Below are 21903 nucleotides of genomic sequence, written 5' to 3'. Positions count from 1 at the left end.
AATTAATTTGAATTCAGTAAAACTTTGGACATATTTTATAATTTTATCTAACGTGTTAATTTTGTATTGTTTTTATAAATATATATGATTAATACTAATAACCAAGATTCAGTGATATTACTAATTATTTAAAAAAAATTAAAATCTACAAATCTTTCAGGTTACGTTTAATTCTGAAATATTCTATGATATCATCAATTGCTAATTTCGATGCAACTACTATTATGTAAAAATAATTTTGATAACAAAATTTTGAAATCTAAATCAAGGATTTGAAAGTCAATTACTATATAGACCTCAATCTACTTGACCATATGCCGATTGATTTGCATTCGAATTGAAACACGAAACTTCAAAGATTTGCACACATACTAAAAAAAATATCTTAAGAATTCAAATGAAATTTGTGACGTCTTTCAAAACCGAATTAATGCATCAATTAAAACGGATGATGATTCGGAATTCACAATACTAAAATTGCTCTGCAAAAACGAAACAACAATAAAAATAAAAACTGAATTCGTTTTCGCCTTCACGTGTATCCACACATCTACTTTCATTTCGTCCAGTCGAGTCCGAGAACCTGTTTGTATTAATCAGGCCTTTGTGCACCGCTTTTATTGGATTGCGTTCAACAATTGTCCTTTTATTTTCACGATATTTACACTCGGCTTTCCATCTCGATCGACATCGAAAGTGAAAACTGATAATAAACTCGTTGCGCAATCAGGAAATTGTTGAATATATTAAAATGTTGGCATGCATTTATGTAGTTTTTATATTTATTTCGTGATATATCTGCATGTATTACACACATTACAATTGGAATGGCAACAAATATGGAAAGGAAATGCAAAAATTTATAAATATAGCAATTTTTACACTCTGTACACTCTTTATTTATAACAAAGCAAATATAAGCTTCTTTTTATTGTTGAATAACTGCAAAAAATGATTGCTACTATTGAACTATTGATGAAACAATGCAAATTGTTCTTTTAGGATTGGTCGAAATGTATAATATTGATGGTCTTTCAATTTAATCTTTAAAATAAATATAGTTGTTGTTATTATTTGTTAATTAAATTATCTTCCGGTTAACTTTCAATTGTAATTGTTCTTTTAGGATTGGTCCAAATGTATAATACAACGTGTATTAAAGTCTTTTAATAACAGTGTTATTTGTTGTTAATAATTATATTCCAATTAACTTTCAATTGGAATTGTTTCTTTTTGTTTTAGTACAAATTTTTAATGAAACGGTGTATTAGTAGCTTAATTTTCAATTTAATCATTAAAATAAGCACATTTTTGTCTTATTTGTTGTTAATAATTAACTTTAGGTTAATTTTAAATTCGGGATTGGTCAAAATTAAAAATAAACAACAGTTTTCTTTATGACTTAAATTAGACGATCGTTTCTTTCCTATCTTTTCAACTTGATTAATAAAATAAGTATAGTTACTGTTATTAATAATTATCTTGCAGCTAACTTTTAATTCGTATAATTTGTTTGGGATTGGTTGAAATGTTAGGTAACTAAGCATTTTCTTCATGCTATAATTTCAATGATCTTTTCTTTCCTCCCATCTTTGTAACTTAATCCTTGAAATAAGTATAGTTATTGTTATTAACAATTATCTTCCAGTTAACATTCAATTTGTATTATTCGTTTGGGATTAGATAAATAAGCGTTTTCTTCTAGGTTTAATTTCAATGATATTTTCTATCCCGTCTTTGCAACTTAATCATTAAAATAAGATTATGTAACAAATTGTAACACGACGGTACTTTGTGTATGATAATACAAATTATACAATATCTTCAAAGCCGGCTTGGGCATGAGTTCCTGACGTGGGAAGATTCAGGGCGCCACTTCCTTTTATTGCTTTACTTAGAACTGCAACTTCTTGGCTTGGCTCCTCTACAGCAGCAACATCGTCCTCTAGGAGCACATAAATATGTATCAAATGTCTTCTCAACTGGAGCATAGTTGCACCGTGGAGCGTAGTTGCAGCGTTGTCTATTTTACCACGTTACAACTTATTACGTTATTGTTATTAATAATTGTCTTCCAGTTAACTTTTAATTTATATTACTCTTTAGAGATTGATCGAAATGTAAGATAAATAAGCGTTTTCTTCATAGTTTAATTTCAATGATATTTTCTCTCCCAGTTTTATAACTTTATGAATAAAATAATTATAGTTATTATTATTAATAATTATCTTCCAGTTAACTTTAAATTCCCATTATTCTCTTGTATGATTAGTTGAAATAAGCGTTTTATTGATTTCCTTATTTAAATACTCTTTTTTCGCATGTTTAGAATCCACTTTATAACTTAATGATTAAATTATACATTGTTTTTCTTATAAATACTCAAATATTATCTTCCGGTTAACTTTTTAAACTACTGATATTTTCGAAACAAATTTTGGGCAGAAAGATATCAGTCTTGTGATAATTGTGACTAATTATATATGTTCATTAAAGTTTGATTAATCGTTCCTCATTTTACGAAATACATTTTACAATAATGCACGTAATGTGGCTGCAATCGAATCGTTGCGTAAGAAACTAGAAATAATGATTATAGAAAACGGGAACTAATTTATAAATAAATTACTTTCAATTTAGTTAAGTGACGTTAACTGCAATAACTTGATTAAACATTAATTATTTGATTCTTGATTTTAAAATTTAATGAATTCATGTGATAATTTTGATTACATATGCAGTTAGTACTCGGTTAACGAACATAATCCATTCAAAGGTAATTTTCGCTTCTCGAATTGTTCGTTAACCGAATTAAGAAGCGACTTAAGCTTAATATCATCACTAAAGTTAGCTCTCGCTAATCGGTTTTAATTCGAATATTCAAAATCTTCCGAAAAGTGTTCGTATTCCGATTTGTCCGAACTTTTATTTAAACTATCACTCACTGTACTTTATTGATAATAAAACTAATTATTAAAAATATTAAATTAATTATTAGATTAATTAATTGAAGTTCGAAACTGAAAACAAAACATTGTTCATATAAAAACGTGACCCAAAAAAATAATTGCAATTTTAATTATGTAATTATTAATGCACATCATTAATACATTTGTATATTTATTAATTGGTAATTAGTTCCTAAATCAAAAAAAAATATATATATAGTTAAATATAGACAAAAATCTACTCTTAGTTTACCATAACTAGAAATAATTACCCTTACATTTTCATCAAAAACTCTACAAAAGACAAAATTTGTTCCGGTAGAAAAAACGACACTTATTTTGCTAAAACTAGACTGTTATGAATTAAAAAAGAAAACCATAACATAAAATTCAAGTGATAATTGAGAATTTATGAATATACAATTTTTCTTTGATGCGTTTCTAAAGTTTTGCAAATAAGTATGTTTTTTTTTTTTATTTTACCTTCTCTTATTGCATATTGTTTTTTTCTAATATAATAAACAAAACTAAGTATACATTAGCAACTTTCAATCATTGGTAAATGTGTTTTTTTGTTGTTGATGGACCAACAACCACAGCCTGTGGTGATATATGAAATATGCAACCTTGATCTGGAAAGAAACCCGAACGCCGTTCTTGTTTAAATTACATACACGGCGTTAAGATTAGGAAATCCGAGGATAATGAAGTAAAAAAAATAAATACATATATAAATAACAAGAAGTCGACAAGAGAAGTAACTGACCTAAGTCACGGAGGTCGCGACCTCAAAACACTTTTACTCATTAAACCCGAGACTTTCTTCAGACATTCCAAAATCGAACCATATCTATCTTATTAATAAGAAACAAATATTATCATTTTTTTTCTGAAATTAACACCAATTCCTTTTGCATAGTCCGAACAGCACTAACCTTCACCCAAATTCCGTTTCGGCTGTTGATCATTTTCGCAAATATCTATTGAATGGATAGTGAAAGTGCGCTCGAGTCTCTTCTACACATGCAGCACATCCAATCCTCTTCGATCGACCATTATAGACGTGCGTCATTGACGGATTATTTTTATAATCCATTGTAGTAAAGCAGAAATTTTTAATAAACGTAATTATCGCCGAATTCTTTGACATTTACTAAAAACTCGTTAAGCAACAATCACGTAATATTATGGCAATTACATCTAGGATTACGAGAGAGTATTTTTTTTAAACATTTCTTCATTGGGAATCATCTGACGTGGTGGAGAGATGAGTAATTTGGAGAAAGTGTAACAAGTGAGTCACTAAATGGAGATATATAATAAATTGCGTAGGAGTATTAATTTTTTTTTGACTCATTGAATATTTAAATTAATAATTAACTGAAAGTTTATTTATAATTTTTTGAAAAACTTAAATCACTTTCACTTTTTTTTTTAAATGAAATATTAATTGCATTTAAATACTTGCATTTTCTGGTGTGTCGATCCAAAAAAAGAAGAAACGAAAGTTTTTAAGGTTGTTTTTTTTTGTTAACCTTAATGGTAAATCCTGCGAGGAATGTGCAGAGGCTGCAGTCTCTTCCTATAAGGTCGTACCTTCCGTACCGCTCCGTTACCGAACGTATCAATCCTGCAAAAGTTGAAGGATAATATGCATCGAACCGAGAGCAAATTGATAGGCAATAATCGAAATGACGAGATCGTGACGAACGAGTTACATATTTTAGTGTCCTTTAATTTCAAACTTACCATTCGAAATCTCTGTTTTTTTTTTTTTGGTTTGTTATCTATATCTTTTACCATTGACCTAGAGAGATTGTTGCAGAATCGCCCACGCCCAGGTCACGAATCGCGACAAAAATCCAATACGTACGTTTACGTACACGTAATTTTCGTAACCTTAAGCCCAAGAAAATCAAACTATTATAATTATCGTTTCACCCGGAATCATTTGTATTACATGCGTACTTTCAATGGTGATTACTCTAATCCGATGGATCTGATCAAAGCTTAATTGCAAAAGTTAAGTAGATGAAAAAAAGTGTTTGTTAATGACCTATTTATTTAATTTTTTCGATTAGTTACGTACTTTGTACTTTAATGTTATGACTTCATACGCTATTATTACCTCTACACAATACAAGAATTCATTTATACACGTCATTAGAGCCTATTCAATGTTACCTTGTTGCTGATTAACGCGAAGATGGAAATACTCAATTTATCAAATTAATCGTCATATCCAATTTATCTAATTGCAAATAATGTGATTGAACTTTTATTTATTTTTCTTTTTATTAACTATAATTCATTGACTTATGTTTTTATTTATCTTTTTTTTAATACTATTAAATTAATATAAGAAATATTTGATGAATGACATGAACTGAGATGTTTCGATATATCATCGGTACTTTCTATTGAGTCGACATCATCGTTGCAAGAAGATGTATTAACCCGGCAGTTGCCGCATTCTAATTACTGTTACAAAAGGTCGCGTGGCATCTGCAAAGACATTTCACAAAAGATCTACATGTAAAACGCAGTTCAATAATACTTTGACAGAACGTCAATTACAAATGTCATTTTGATATTTGACAGACCAAAAATGCAATTATATAACATAATTAAAATGTTGACATTTTAACGTCAATTGTTGACAATCTTTTACAACTCGAAATAAATAAAACATGTAAAACGCAGTTCAAATAATTTGACAAACGTCAATTACAAATGTCATTTTGACAGGCCAAGGATGCAATTATAAATTTAATTAAAATGTTGACATTTTAAACGTCAATTGTTGACAATCTTTTACAACTCGAAATAAATAAAATATGTAAAACTTACATTCACAATACTTTGGCAGAACGTCAATTACAAATGTCATTTTGACAGGCCAAGGATGCAATTATAAATTTAATTAAAATGTTGACATTTTAAACGTCAATTGTTGACAATCTTTTACAACTCGAAATAAATAAAATATGTAAAACTTACATTCACAATACTTTGGCAGAACGTCAATTACAAATGTCATTTTGACAGGCCAAGGATGCAATTATAAATTTAATTAAAATGTTGACATTTTAAACGTCAATTGTTGACAATCTTTTACAACTCGAAATAAATAAATGAAAATGGACGTTTTAAACGTCAATTTTGACAATCTTTTACAACTCGAAATAAATAAAATATGTAAAACACATTCACAATACTTTGGCAGAACGTCAATTACAAATGTCATTTTGACAGGCCAAGGATGCAATATAACAAATTAAAGACATTTTAAACGTCAATTGTTGACTGACAATTGCGACAATCTTAATTATGTAATTAAGATTCATTGACAATCTTTTACAACTCGAAATAAATAAAATATGTAAAACGTACATTCACAATACTTTGGCAGAACGTCAATTACAAATGTTATTTTCACATTTGACAGGCCAATGATGCAATATAACAGAATTAAAGACATTTTACACGTCAATTTTTGACAAGATTCAACAAATAGAAATAAATAAAACTGAAAAGGCGTTTTAAATTATTAATATTTGTTTAACTTTAGTTTTTAAGTCAAACTTTTTTTTAAATATAAATATTTGCAAGTTTATAATTATGTAATTGAATTTAGGTTGAGAGTAGAAACATGAAGTTGAAGTTATTTAAATACTTGAAACAAGTAAAATGTTGTAGAACAAGTATGAAAATCTTTATAATTTTTTTTTTAACTTTCGCTTTTACAATATACGAATTAAAAGAATATTAAAGATGGTTCTATTCTTCAGAAAAGTGCATTTGTTCGATGTGCATGAAGGAAAAAGAAGGATATTAGACGAGTAGAAATCTGCTTGTAATAGATTGTTTTGTAACAATGACACGTTTAATATCCAATTTGTAGTTTCTAAAAGCGACTATTTTTTTTTGTGTTTTATGTGCGCATATTTTTTTTATTTTCGGGAATCTCAACGACCAGGAAACGATTCTCCTTGAATACGTAAAATTTCTGCAAAAAAAAAATCAGACAAATAACGAAATTTAAACAATATACACAAACTTTAATTTCAACCGGATTTATAAAACTACGGTTTTTATTGGTGTAATGATTATTTAATTTATATTACACATTTTTATTCTAAATTTTTAATAATAAAAATACATATTTAAACAGAAATAAAAAAAAATGTTGATAAAGTAATAACTACAATTTATTAAAGAATTTAAACAAAAAAATGATATGCCATTGAATTTCTCTTTTAATTATAATTATAAATGGATTTTATACTTGTATAATTGAAATTAAAGTATAATTTTTCATGAAAACTTTTTCATGATTTTTTATTGAATATTTTCAAAATTTTACACTTTTTAGTTTGCAATAAATATTTAAAAAAAACTCTTTGGTTAATCTTTTACTTGCTCATGTTTCTAAAATAACAAAAATATCAATTATTTGTTTCATTTACATCACAGACAACATTTTCATTATGTTTAAAAATATATTCAAAATTTGATATTTTCTCATTAAATAACAATAATATTATGTGGATTCTCTTGTAAGTAGTCATCCATAAAATTAATTAAAAATAAGGTTTTAAAAAAAATGTCGAAGAACTGGTTATATAAAATTAAAGTCTACCGACCTTTACATACGAAATTAATAATAAAAAAATATAATAAAGTTCACCTGAATCGCAAATTATTAAAGTGAACGTCATTAAATAAATAACTCAAAATTCTAAATCTACTCTGTGATGTCATTTGGAAGATTGCAGTGAAAACAAAAGTTTTGCTTCTTTATAAAGTGAAGATGCAGAATCTACTGACTATGGATGTTGATTAACAAATGGATATTTAAAAATGGAGTTGGCAGTGAGAGTAACACGTTTTAAAAGACGAACAAAGTGAACATCGAGCATGGGTGAAATCCGTGAAAAAAATGCAACTCACGTTCCTCCTGACCACTTTCCTTCATTGCTTTATAAATTCTACACGACGCGTCCTTTTTGGCATAACAATTAACCGTTTCAATTTTCCAAAGTCTTGCTGAATCCTAATTTATAGGATATTCAAGCATTTCCAAACCCAAAATAAAAGTAGGATTTTCCTGCTTTTTTTTCCAGTATTTTTTTCCTGTCTAATCATTAGACTCTAATGTAAATTTGATAGATCTAAACAATAAATGAAACTAAATAATTTTATTGAGATTTTGCTTTCTAGAACAAATACAAAAAATGTAGTTAAAATTATGTAATTACAATTGATTACTTGTAATTATGAAATTATACATTGTAAATTCGTTAACAATTTCCGATCGTAAATTTTGTGAAGCGTAGAGAAATTATTTTGAAATAATTAATGTAAAATGTGATTTACAAACAATAAACGTTGGTTAATTAAGTTTTAAGCATTGCGTAAATCGAAGCCATACGTTGAATACAGAAACAAACGAAGCAAAAACTCATAAAACCATGTACATTTTTATCCTCAGAGTATTGCGATAATTTGATATGTAACATATTCTTTTTTTCTCCGATCCATAAAATTTCCGTTCACTTTGTTACTGCAATTACTTGATTTATATATGTAATTCGTATAGGCTTGTGAAAAGTAGTTTCACTCTTGACATCTAGACGCATTTTATTTTGATTATCCTGCACATTGTAGCATCTTTGGAAGTCACGAACTGCGCGCTATAGGAAAGTTTACTACTCATTTCTTTTTCCTCGAGTGCAAAAGTCTTGTCTTCTCTTGTCACGTAGAGCTTCTTATTCTTCTTGGCGTAGAATAATGAGCGCGTGTGCATGGTTTAAGGTGCATCTCTTCCTCTATAATTTCGTATACAGTTTTTTTTCTTACGAAATTGGAACTTCGTGTCTTTAGTCTTGGTAGCAACAGATTCGGATTTTTCTAAATGTAAAACACAGTTTCTAAATTTGATATAATACAAGGTTTACAAGATTTTGGGCCCACGAAAAATTATTGGAATTAGGATTAATAAATACATACTTTGTTGTTACTTTAATATTATTTATATTAGTACAGTGCCTATGGCCCATGAAAATGTTTAGAATCTACAAGATTTTTTGGGGCCCACGAAAAATTATTGGAATTAGGTTTAATAAATACTTACTTTATTGTTACGTTCATATTATTTATATTAGGACAGTGTCTATGGCCCATGAAAATGTTTAGGACCTACAACATTTTTTTGGGGCCCACGAAAAATTATTGGAATTAGGTTTAATAAATACATACTTTGATGTTACGTTCATATTATTTATATTAGGACAGCGCCTATGGCCCATGAAAATGTTTAGGACCTACTAGGTTTTTTTGGGGCCCACGAAAAAATATTGGAATTAGGATTAAAAAATACATATTTTGTTGTTAAGTTAATATTATTTATATTAGAACAGTGACAATGGCCCATGAAAATGTTTAGGGCCTACAAGATTTTTTTTGGGCCCACGATAAATTATTGGAATTAGCTTTAACAAATACCTACTTTGTTGTTACGTTAATATTATTTATATTAGGACAGTGCCTATGGCCCATGAAAATATTTAGGACCAACAAGATGTTGGGGCCCACGAAAATTTAATTAGGACCGATTTATCTATTAGCACATTGTCAAGGACCCACGAGTATTTTTTTTTTGTTGTCCATGCAAAATAATTGAAAAATTCATATTTTATTGAGAAGTTAATATAAATCCATTGACAAAAGTCAATAAAGTAGTTTAATTAGGACCCTTTTATTTATCAGGTACTTATGACCCACAAGTTTTTAGGGCCCACAAGATTATTATTTTTGGGCCCACGAACAATTGTTGAAATTGTGATTTAAAAATACATATTTTATTGTTAAGTTAAGTAAGAGGAGGACTGATGTGAAGGTCCCACGCCTGAGATATTTTGATTGCTAAGTAATCCACAATAAGGCAATCTTCCTACAACGCGATTAATTAGTACCGTGTTATAAGAAACCGCGTTATAGGTGGATTTACTTCATTCTTTATTTTCATTACTTTAATACAAACAATGAATATAAACGAATGATTGAAAATAGCGACTAATTAATGTATCAAGATGTTTCTTTATGTTTATTTTCTGCAGAAATAAAGAAGAAATCGTTCGTGGAAAAAATGCGAGTTTGCATTTTTGCAAAGGGGATTACGTGCAGTTTGCTTCGTATTTAGATCCCAAGTGGAATGAAATAGTTTAGAAAGTTTGCGGTAAACAAAAGTAATGTTCAAGCCGATCGACAAATAAATAAACAAACAAAATAGCGTCAACAATTTTGCTTTACACTCGAAGCTCACTTTTTGTTCGCACAAAATACAACATATGAATATAAAATTGCATAACAAAAACTTCTTCACAATTTAAACAATTTAATCTTAAATACTTGCTGATATTAAAAAAAATGTTAAAGAAAAGTTGTAGAAATAACACCTATAAATTATTAAAAACTAAATGTAAAATTATACAAATGATGAAGAATGTTTTTTTTTTGTTAAGATTGAGGAATTAGTTTATAAACAAAGTGATTAATTAGCATTTTTTGGGAAAGGCAAGGACTTAAATGACATTCTAAATTGGAATTGCGAAAAGAGTTTGATTAAACTAACATTTATTTTACGAAATATTATGTAATTCTTTTGTAGTTTTATGCATTTGGTTGTGTAATTGGTTTATGAGAGATGCATGCAGTTTGCAATTGCGTTTGATTGGTGAAAATATGGATTAAAAAACTTAATCGTTGGAGATTTGGAGCGTGTTAGAAAATGGAACGGCTAATAAATATGCATGAAAAAAAATATGTTTTCAATAATAATTTCATAACTGCGCGCGCTAGTGAACTGGGTCGAACGAATGGTGAATTGTGAAAAGATGTTCTGTTTGCTGTTACGGAATGTCTTCGGCTCATCGTTTGAAGTACAAGATTACAATTTGAGAAGAAGAATCGAAGGATGCTCGACTATAAACAGATGTAAATCGCTGTTGCCGTTACGAAACTGGTGCGGTTTCCTCCGCAACCTTGAAAACACTTACGTGATCTCTCGATCTGCGAGAAGAGGAGTCCCAGAACTTAAAGAAAAGGTCAAATCTTAATTAACACATCAAGAAGAAAAAGGAGCAGCGATTTTATTACTAGGAATTAATTGTTCATTAGGAGTGGATGATTTAGACTAAGGTTGTTCAGTCTCGACATTTTTTTGATTCCTGGGATACGAGACAACTGTTTAAAGCATTCCCGGGAATTCTCGGGACTCGAAAAATTAAAAAAAGTTGTTTCATTCAACAAATGATGATTTTTAAATATTTTTTATGTCATTTTCTAAATTCTTGGAGTCTCGAACCCTGTATATTGTTCCAAAATTCCCGGGATATTTTAATCAAGAATTCCCGGTTCGGCGACACTAATTAACCAATTAACAAATAAAATGCAATAAAAGATATCTGTAATAATACGTGGTTACATAATAGTCTATTTTTCTTAGCTAATGATTCGTCTTCTGCAAATAAATAAAGAAATGAATTATATAACATCCACCGTTTACTTTCGATGCATCGCACTTTCACGTGCGGACGGAATCCTCCGACTTCATGCAGAATCCTGTATTAATCTTCATCCAAATGCAATTGCGCAACGAATGAAGTAACTCCAAATTGTATCGATCAATCACATTCAGTTTCCAGCAAATTTAACTATACAGCAATTTATTTCTAACGAGAACAATAATATCGCAATGAGATTTTAAATGAGAATGAGGTATGAATCGTGCATTTAATATTTTCATATAACCAAATGCATTTGGATTATTTATAAATAAACTGGAGAGTTATATAATTTTTGCGACGTGTGGGTTCAGTTACACGAGCGTTGCGTAATTGCAAAAGCTAAAATTAATATATGTTGTAGTGTAGTTTCCATTGGATTTGAGTGAAAAACGAATTTTATATTTTGCGAAAACACTTTCACCGCGCTCCGCCGTTCCATTTCGCATATATTAAATGTCGTTCCAAATTACTTAACTTATCTAATACCAGAAAATAAAGAACAATTTGCATTTAAATAATTTAAAAAATATACAGTAATTAATTGATACAAGATTGAAAGGCCTTTTAAAAGTGTGTTTTCTAGTATTACAGTAAAATTTCATAACTTATACAATACGGCAAATAACATCTCAGTCAATTGGGTCGTAGGATAACATATACATAGAGCATCTATCGAAAAAATAATATGATTTTTAGGAAGTACCAATCTTCAGACGAGGCCTGTCAAAATTTCATGATAATCTGACGTTTAGTTCACAAGTTACAATTGATTTAGTGACGCTACTTTTTGAATTATCAAAACAATGGAAAAATCTGAAATTCATTACTTTTTGATGGGAAAAAATTTCGTTGAAGCAAAGCAATGACTTGCAAAGTGTTATGGGGACTCTTCACCGTCGAGACAAATGGTAGATACGTGGTTTGATGATTTTAAACGCGGTCGTACAGACACAAATGATGTCCAGATTGGGCAATTGTTGCAGAAAACATTAAAAAAAGTCCACAAAATGGTTTTGGCCGATCGTAAATTGATGTTGCGTGATATAGCTAATACCTTGAAGATATCAGAAGGTGATGTATTCACCATTTAGCATGAACAGTTGATCATGAGAAAGCATGTTCGAAATGGGTCAAATTGAACCAAATACAACAACGAGTTGATGATTCCGAACGCTGTTTGGAGCTGTTCAAGCGAAATAAAAAGGATTTTTTTCATGCGGTTTCTAACAATGGATGAAAAGTGGATCCACCACTATACTCAAGCAAAGGGTGAAGGCCGTATTTTGAGGCCAAAGGTAGAACCATTCTACAAGAAAGGTATCGAAATGTTAGAGTATGAATGTGTCAATCTTGAAAGAGACTATGTTCGTGAATCTAGTAGAATATTGCCCAAAAGTTGTTGTTTTATTGGTCATGCATTACAACTATTTTTAGCAGATTTGAAGACTTTTAAATTTATGTCTGAAAGTAATACAGTAAAATTACAAAACTTAGTTTTTAAAACTATGTATGAAAGTAAAATAATAAAATTACATAAGTTAGCTAATTAACATTTAATAAATTTACAAATATACAGCAATTATTTATAGCAAATTCGAAGTCTTTTAACAGAATCTAGAGTAAGATTACATAAAATTTAATAATTAAATAAAAATACAACAATTATTGATGATAGATTCAAAATCTTTTCAAAATGTGATGCAATTTACTGTATTAATTGCAAACACACAATTACATAACTTATCAAAATATAATAAATTTTAACAAAATATACTGCAAAATGAAGAACAATTAAAATATAATCAATTTAAAAGAAAAATTGATAAATGTATCCAATACGAAAAAATAAAAATAAAAGTACTTAAAAATTTAAACAAATAATTTTAGTATTAATAATTCACCAGTCTTTTGAACTTATTAATAGAATGTTTACTATTACATTATTATTTTAAAACTATGTAATTTGATGGAACCAGACTATTAAAAATAAGTCATAAATTTAATAATTATGATCATCAAAATGCAATAAATTTGTTGACATTTTATGATTTTTACTTTTTAACTACTTTTTGTATAAAGTCTGAGAATTTATTTTTATAATTGAAGGAATTGTCATTTAAGAGATTAAATTAATTGTTTTAATCGTTTCCAATTTGCTTTTGTATGAAAGTTGTTTGTTAAACAATTTTTTTTTTATTTGCACTTTTGTTTACGTTGATTATCATTAATGATCATTAAAAATGTATTTTGAAATTTGGGGAATTCTACTAAAAAAAGATGTTAAATTTATTGGTTCATTAGTTATTTCTAATTTGAAAAACATATTTTAAAGAATTATAAAATTTTCTCCAGAAACTTTGATTTCATTGATAAAAATGCAGATAAATAAGTTATTTTTTGAAAATTTGTTTTCATTCATAATGATAATTTAATATAATATTTAAAAAATTCCATTTAAAAACAAAGTAATTTTCTCAAACTGATTTTCATATTCTACATCAAAAACTAAGAGAAAGTTACATTTCTTTTTCTCGTTTTATTTTTTCATGTATTTAACTTGAAATAATTAAGAATTACTAATTTGTTTTTTACTTAATTATAATTAAAGTTAAAATCATTGTATGCAATCAATTGTTGTATAACTCAGTTAGAATTTGTTTCTTGACTTAAACTTGTTGCAAAATTTATTCCGAAAATAGTATTGAAAATGATTAGAACATTTCCGTTCCATATAAATATCAGACAGATTTCCCACAGAAAGCAAACTGATTTTCATTCCCGATCAAAAAGCGTAATTACAGGCAAACATTTGAAGAGGAAATTGTTTTTTGCCTCGACTTCCTCTTCCACGAATCATAAATCGCATCGAAATGTCTGATATACCTTAAAGCAAATCCATAAAATCCCATTGTTTTAAACTATCTTGTAAATAAATCATATTGTAATAATTGTTTTAATCTGTTTCAGGGATTCTTCTTTCGCTCTACTTTCTCGGACTAACTCTGATGGTCACGTCACTTGAGCCTGGGGTAAATACAGTGAGCTTCATTTCTTAAATCTCTTCATACAAATAAGTTTTTGCAACGCGCTTCTAATTGCATTGTAAACGTTTGCATAGAAAGCCTTTGGTTACAAAATAATAATTGAGACGTCAAACGTACAAAAATTAATAACGTATCCTACTAAGTGACATTAAGAGAATAAAAATATATAAATAAATAAATATACGAAAAAAAAATACGCCGGTTACATGAGCGTATGTAATTCTAACCTTTAACTCGTCGCTTCTACATCTTTCTCTTTTTTTTTCTTTTTCTTCTTTGTGTGCTGTATCCGTGGACAGCTTGCAAACGCACGGGGTATGTGATGTGTTTGGTTTTATGCAAATCGTTGGAATACTAAATTCGAAATGTGGTATTCTTCTTCAAAGATGAAGATATGGGTGTGTGACTGTTTTTGTGTGTCGGTAACGCATTTGATGATGATGACGATGATGATCGGTTTCGTGCACCCAAAAACCAGAGTCAAGGTTCATCGTTGCGCCTTTCCCAGTCGACATTCTCAAATAGCGATCAAGAAAAAAGTGAAATTCTTCACCTATGACTTAAGACTTAGTATATGTCAACGCACTTATTGTATATTCCATAAGATAATTCATACAGTGACAATAAAATAAACTGTTTAAAGTTCATTAATTAGTTATTTCTATTAATTTTAGAATACTTTTTTCATAACAAAATTTAGTAATAATTTTCATAGTTAATAGTAAAAGAAAATTATTTTACTAAATACAACAAAAGTCTTCTAATTATTCTAAGTTATTATAAAAAAATATTCCAGAAAAAATAAAATAATTTTTTAAAAAATCTATCGAAATATAGTTTAGAAATTTTATTAATTAAATTAATTAATTATGAAGAATTGATGGAAAAGCCAAATTATCATGAAAAAATCACCGTTAATCATATTAATTACATCTTTTTTCTCCGAATATTTTATGAAACAGCTTTTTTTATATTCATCAAATATTACTATTTTATTGTTATTTATTGATAATGTATAAATTAATTAATTAAATATGAATATTTTATGTAAAATTACAATAACAAGATGTTATTATTTTATTCTAATTTGTTGAAAATTAATTGATTGAAAAATGAAATTATTTTGAAAAAAAATACAAAAAGTTAATTAGTTATAAAATTTTATTAATTATTTTCGAATATTTTATACAAAATCACATTAATCAAAAGTTGTTATTATTGAATTTTAATTTATTGATAATATAGAAATAAATCAATTAATGGAATAATCAAATTATTATGAAAAAAAAATCATCAAAAGATAATTAATTATGAAATTATTTTAATTAAACTTTTTCAGACATTTTATGCAAAATCACAGTAACAAATTGTTTTTATTTTATTAATTCATTGATAATGTACGAATAAATCAATTAATGAAAAATTATTTTGAAAAAATTCCAAAAATTAATTAAATATGAAATTTTAATAATTAAACTTTTTTCGAATATTTTATGCAAAATCACAGTAACAAATTGTTATTCTTTTATTGCAATTAATTGATAATGCACAAATAAATTAATTGATTGAAAAATGTAATAATTTTAAAAAATCACCAAAATTTAATTAATTATGTCATTTAATTAATTACATTTTTATGGAATATTTTATGCAAAATCACACTAATAAGTTGTTATTATATTATTTTGGATTTATTGACAATGTACAAATAAATCAATTAATGGAAAAATGTAATTATTTGGAATAAAAACACCAAAAGTTAATTAAATATGAAATTCTATTAATTAAACTTTGTTCGAATATTTTATACAAAATGACAGTAACAATATGTTATTATTTTGTTCTTATTTATTAGTAATGTACGAATGAATTAATTAATGAAATAATCAAATTATTTTGAAAAAGTCAGCAAAACTTAATTAATTATGAAATCCTACTATTACACTTTTTTCGAACAATTTATGCAAAAACACAGTAACAAGATGTTATTATTTTATTGTAATTTATTTATAATGTACAAATAAATCAATTAATGGATAATAAAATTATGTTGAAAAAATTACAGTAAGTTAATAAATTATGAAATTCAATTTTATTTATTTTTTTGAATATTTTATGAAAAGGCATTTATTATATATTCAACAAGATGTTACTATTATATTCTAATAAAGGGTGTCCCAAAATTAACGCAAGATTTGAATTTGGCGCCTGTTGTGCAGTATGATTCAATAAAAAAAATCACAATCTGAAGACTAAAAACTGTATTTTCTATTTATTTCAAATCTTTCGTTAATTTTGGGACACCTTTTATAATGATAATGTACAAATAAATCAATCATAGGGAAAATATAATTTTTTAATGAACTTTAAAAAAAAAAAGATTTTTCTATGATAATTTAATTATCGGATTATTTTATATATTTGATTCAATTTGTAATTATTATTTTGATTTTAAACAAATATTTCATAAGATAATTAAATCAATCAGAATAAAAGCTAACTTTCTTTAAAAAAGTATATTGAATGTTAATAAATAGTAACAATTTTGTAAAATCTGGTATGTTACATATTATAAGTTTGTGAAAAGATATTAGTAATTCTCAAATAACTAATTATTAAATAATATTAATTACATGGATTAAAATTTTCGAATTATTACTTAAGATAATCCAACAAAATATTCAATAAATTAATGGTTTAAGTCAATTTTATTTAAAAAAAAATAACTTATTAAATTCCACAAGTATTAAATTGACAAGAAGAAGTCTATTATAAGTAATTAAATTCAAATAATTATATGTTTATAAATATAACATGAAGAAATTAATTAAATTAATGCTGGTAATTTAATTAACAATCAATTCGTTATAATTTTGTGGAAATTCTCCAAAAAAAAAAGGTTTAACTTTAGTTTATTGTTTTTTTTTTCAGATTTTTCATATTACTAAATAAATAATTAAAAAAATCTTAGTAATTTCATTAATAATCAACTGATTCTTGTTGAAAATTATTTCATTCTATTAATTACAAGTTTTTGCATACTATTTGAATAAATAATTAGTAGAAGAACTCTTTAATTTCATGAATAATTAATTGATTCCTATAGAAAATCTTTATTTTTCTGCGTGAACGATAGAAATTTCCGCATTTGCTCAATGAATATTTTCACACTTTCAAAACAAAGCGAACGATGCAAAATGAAAGCATAACAAGAGCGAAATACGAGTTCTCGCATTTGCTGCACGAATTACGTAATGCTTACCATTACATGTATGTGTATGCATTTGCGGAGATAATGAAATCGGCGGTAATTTGTAATATCGATCGATTTCAGAAAATGCACGAAGTGAAATTGTTGCGTAAACGCGCGATAAGAGTTCAGCCAAATGGTAATTATCTGATGTTAATCATTTGTGATATGCAAAACACAAATAGAAGGAGAAATGTTGCAGTTGCTTTTTTCCTGCTGCTTCCTGCGATGTTAAATACAAGAAAAAAGGTTACGATGATGAAGCTGATATGCATTGAAGAATGGTGCGAACGGTTTTATATATATATAAAAAAATGATTCATTGCGCGAAATTGCGCAAACTGGAATTTGCACAATCGATGTTCGATTCGATAATCCTCCACAAAATCGCGTTGCATCTCATTTCGGGTTTGGTAACGCCTGAATCACCGCATCTTAGATGTATGGCCATGATGACACTCTCATTGTTTTGTAACAGACGATGATCCGTGAACGGAAACCTCTCCTCCTTCTCCTCGTCTTGATTCACCAACAATAACAACAACTCACGAGGAATTCTGAAAATTGCAGGAAGAAATCGAAAAGTTTCGCAAAAACCTCGGTCTCTAGGTTGATACGCTCTAATTGCACGCGATTTCTTCAAAATAAAATAAATTATGTTGATTTTGCGAGTTTCAGGTTACATTTTTTTTTTCTTCCTTTAATTGGATACGTGAAAACTTTGAAAAGTATTTGGTATTTACCTTTCTAAATGTCTCGTTACCAGCTGTAGTCGAGGAAGTCGTTAATTTTACTTTAGCCTATTTAGTTTTAAGTGTATGCGGTTTATTATTTAAGTTGAGTTTGGCTAATGTTGCGTTCGATGTTGCAGTTCTTGGATTTCGATAATTTGCCAGACACGAATTTCACGTGCGTCGGTAAAGTCATCGGCGGATACTATGCCGATCTGGAGACGTCTTGCCAAATGTTCCACGTTTGTACAATTGGTCAAATGGATGAGCCCATGGACATCAGATTCCTGTGCCTCAACGGAACTGTTTTCGATCAGGTAAAGTAAATGAGATTATAGCAAATTTCATCTTTTTAACCTTCGATATTTTGGTTTTCAGGAAACTCGTGTCTGCGAAAGGATCGACGAGGTGGATTGCTCGAAATCGGAGCAATTTTATAGTTTGAATTTGGAACTTTATGGTAATACACAGCCACCAATACTAGAAGGTAAATAGTTTCGATGCGTTTGAATCTTATTGACTGATATTGCATTTTAGATTCACCCGACACTGAGCCTCCTGATATTTATAAGCAGTCCTCGACGACGACGACCACAACCACCCCAAGACCCACGAAACCGAAGACGACTAGACCCAATTTCATCATCACCACAACGAATAGACCTCCGGTGACAACGCTTACAGAGAAAATCCTCAACTTCCAGGGTTCAAATTCTGCAGATATCCGCTTCAATCCTGAGGAGATCAACATTAGCTTGAATCCTGGTGCACCGCCGAGCATCAGGCCAAAACCCATCTCGTTCCAGCAGCAATCTTTCAGCGACACCAACAAACGGGTTATAGTTACAACGCACACGACCGTTTACAAGACAGAAGCTGATACGCAGAAGATATCGACGACGCAAAAACCCAAAGAGCTGGAGGATAGTCAGGAAGATACTGAGAACTATTACAATACAGAAACTGAATCATATCAATTCCATCCCAACTTCCGACCGTCTCACGATTTACAAGGCTTTTCTTCCCCGAAGAACGATTATAAATCTAGCACGTTTAGATCTCTCTATCAAACTACAACTGACGATTCTCTTAAGTTGAGTTATAATCAAAGGGGTCCTACGACCTACAGGAACCATCCTTTCAACTCGCCGGTGAAGCCATCTCCTTCGTATTACCACCAAACCGATAAACCGCCAAGGATACAACTACCTCTACCACTACCACTCATACCGACTATATCTCCTTTAACTTTTAGTTCTCCGGCGCCGTTCTCGCTTAACAGACACGTAGAAACGAAGAGATTCACGGACCATCATCAACCGCCTAGGATTGTTATCAGTGCGAGCGCCAGCGTTAGCGATGCAAGCGGAAGGAAATTCAATTATAGTTTAGGCACGATCGGAGATTCAAAGTTTTTCGGACAACCACCACCCTCGTACGATGAGTACAAAGAGGATGATGTCGGGTTGGATCCCTTCTACCACGACGTGCCTAAATTAGGGCGCAGAAAGCGTCATTACTTGAGAGTTAGAAGGAATAAGCGTAGTTTAGAGAGCAAAGAGAAGCACAAAGTTAAGCTTCCAGAGATCAACGGCGAACAGGACGCCATCGAAGTTATCAGATTCTTGTACAACTGGTATAATGAGCACAATAAAACATCGAAAGCTCTGATTTCTTTCCCGATCAATCCGGATACTATCACCGAGATCAACGATGAATTAACACCAAGAACAGACGATTATCTTTACGAGAACTCTGAATATAACTACGAAGTGGCTAAGAACAGCATTCCACAAACTTTGCAAGAATTGAAACCTCCAGAATTGAAAAACGATAGTGTTAAAGAAAACAATGAAGGAACTACCGTATCCGAAGATTATGATTTAACTTCATCAGGGGAATCAACTAAAAATTACGAAATTTTAGATGTGAAATCCCGGAAAATAAAACAGCCACCACGACTGAGTATTACACGGAACTTTACGATTACGTCGATGATAATTACGAAGCGAAGACGGGAGATTATGAGTATAATGATAAAACGGTTCACGATAAAGTTGATGACGTTAATTATCAGGTTTTGGATGGGGAAGTGTCGAAGCTCAATGATTACGTGGACGATAATTACGAGGGTTACAATTCTACAGCAGTGAATGAGACGAAAAAGTATGAAGAGGTTCTTCATATTTTAGGTATAACCACTAATAAACCTAACTTGACCACGGAGTCTCCGCAAAACGTTACAGATTACGAGGAGTATTATGATGAAGAGGAGACTACTACTGCTGAGCCTGTGACTCAGACTGAAGAAATCGATGTTGGTACCACGATGTTCCCATCGACTGTTGATGTTCCTAAAGATGAAAGCACTGAGTCCGTGGAGTCGACCACGACGATCGTAGATAACACTCTCGACAAAGAAGATGTGGAGACTACGACTTATCCGGATGTTTATACGACAGTTAATAATATTATTATTCCACGGTGCAGCTGCAGAAGTTCATCTTGGATGTTGAAACCACAACGAATAGTATTTCAGAGATAAATCCCACTACAACACCCGTTACTGAAACCATTACAACTACTGTTTTTACTCCGGAAGAGGAAACTACTACTCCGGTTATAACAACAACTGAAGAACCTACAACATTAAATCCTTACACGTATTTGACTACTACCACTGAGGTTATACCAGAAACATCTACGGAAAGTTTAACAACGACTAAGCGAAGGCAATTGTACCAGAGGAACCACAGATTTGGGACTTACGGAAACAAGAAGAGGAAGCCGTCGATCACGGAGGAAATCGTGGATGTGATAAAGAATAAGATGGACAATGTGGAAGATTCGAAGGTAGATTTAGGTAGGAAAAAGATAGAGTTTAATATAAACGCGTACACCGCCAATCTGGCGTATCGGAACAAGAACGGCGAAGAAGATGAAGCTTCCGTGACGGATGCGTCCTTCGCCCGAAGTGCCAATCCGACTGTCTCGAAGCAGTCGAAAGACTACCTTGTCACGACACCGTTAACGAAATCCGGCAAAGATTTCAAGTTCAATTGCTTCAACAAACCCATCGACCGATTCTACTCGGACCCAAGAGACTGCAGACTGTTCCATTACTGCACGCAAGGCTACACCAAGACGCAGCTGCTGGACATGAAGTTCGTTTGTGATTTAGGTACATTCTTCGATCAAGAGAAACTCATTTGCACGAAAACCAAGCCATCCAGGTGTACGTAACTCCCGTGTGTTTGTTTGTTCATTAACTTCTCGGAACTCGCCCTCGGCCCTTGACCCAATAACAACAATAATAAAGAAAAGACATTTCCCAAAAATTAAGAAAGAAAAAACCGAAGA

At 29.7% G+C, this 21903-nt stretch overlaps 1 protein-coding gene across 1 annotated transcript in view; it reads left to right on the top strand.

The window, feature by feature from the left end:
• LOC108567978 overlaps window positions 1-21889 on the top strand; it is a 74999-nt gene extending 53110 nt beyond the window's left edge. Inside the window, exons 3-8 of the mRNA XM_017928807.1 lie at window positions 14486-14547; window positions 18684-18860; window positions 18922-19030; window positions 19081-20694; window positions 20736-20992; window positions 21034-21889. Of these exons, the coding sequence (XP_017784296.1) occupies window positions 14486-14547; window positions 18684-18860; window positions 18922-19030; window positions 19081-20694; window positions 20736-20992; window positions 21034-21786 (2972 nt within the window). The 3' untranslated portion in view covers window positions 21787-21889. The remainder of the gene's footprint in view (window positions 1-14485; window positions 14548-18683; window positions 18861-18921; window positions 19031-19080; window positions 20695-20735; window positions 20993-21033) is intronic.
• Window positions 21890-21903: the final 14 nt, after the last annotated feature.

The sequence above is a fragment of the Nicrophorus vespilloides genome, unplaced genomic scaffold, assembly GCF_001412225.1.
Source record: "Nicrophorus vespilloides isolate i.1.1-1 unplaced genomic scaffold, Nicve_v1.0, whole genome shotgun sequence".
NCBI classification, from domain to species: Eukaryota; Metazoa; Arthropoda; class Insecta; order Coleoptera; family Silphidae; genus Nicrophorus; species Nicrophorus vespilloides.
The sequence above is the reverse complement of the archived record's forward strand: the minus strand, read 5'-3'. Positions and strand labels throughout refer to the sequence as shown.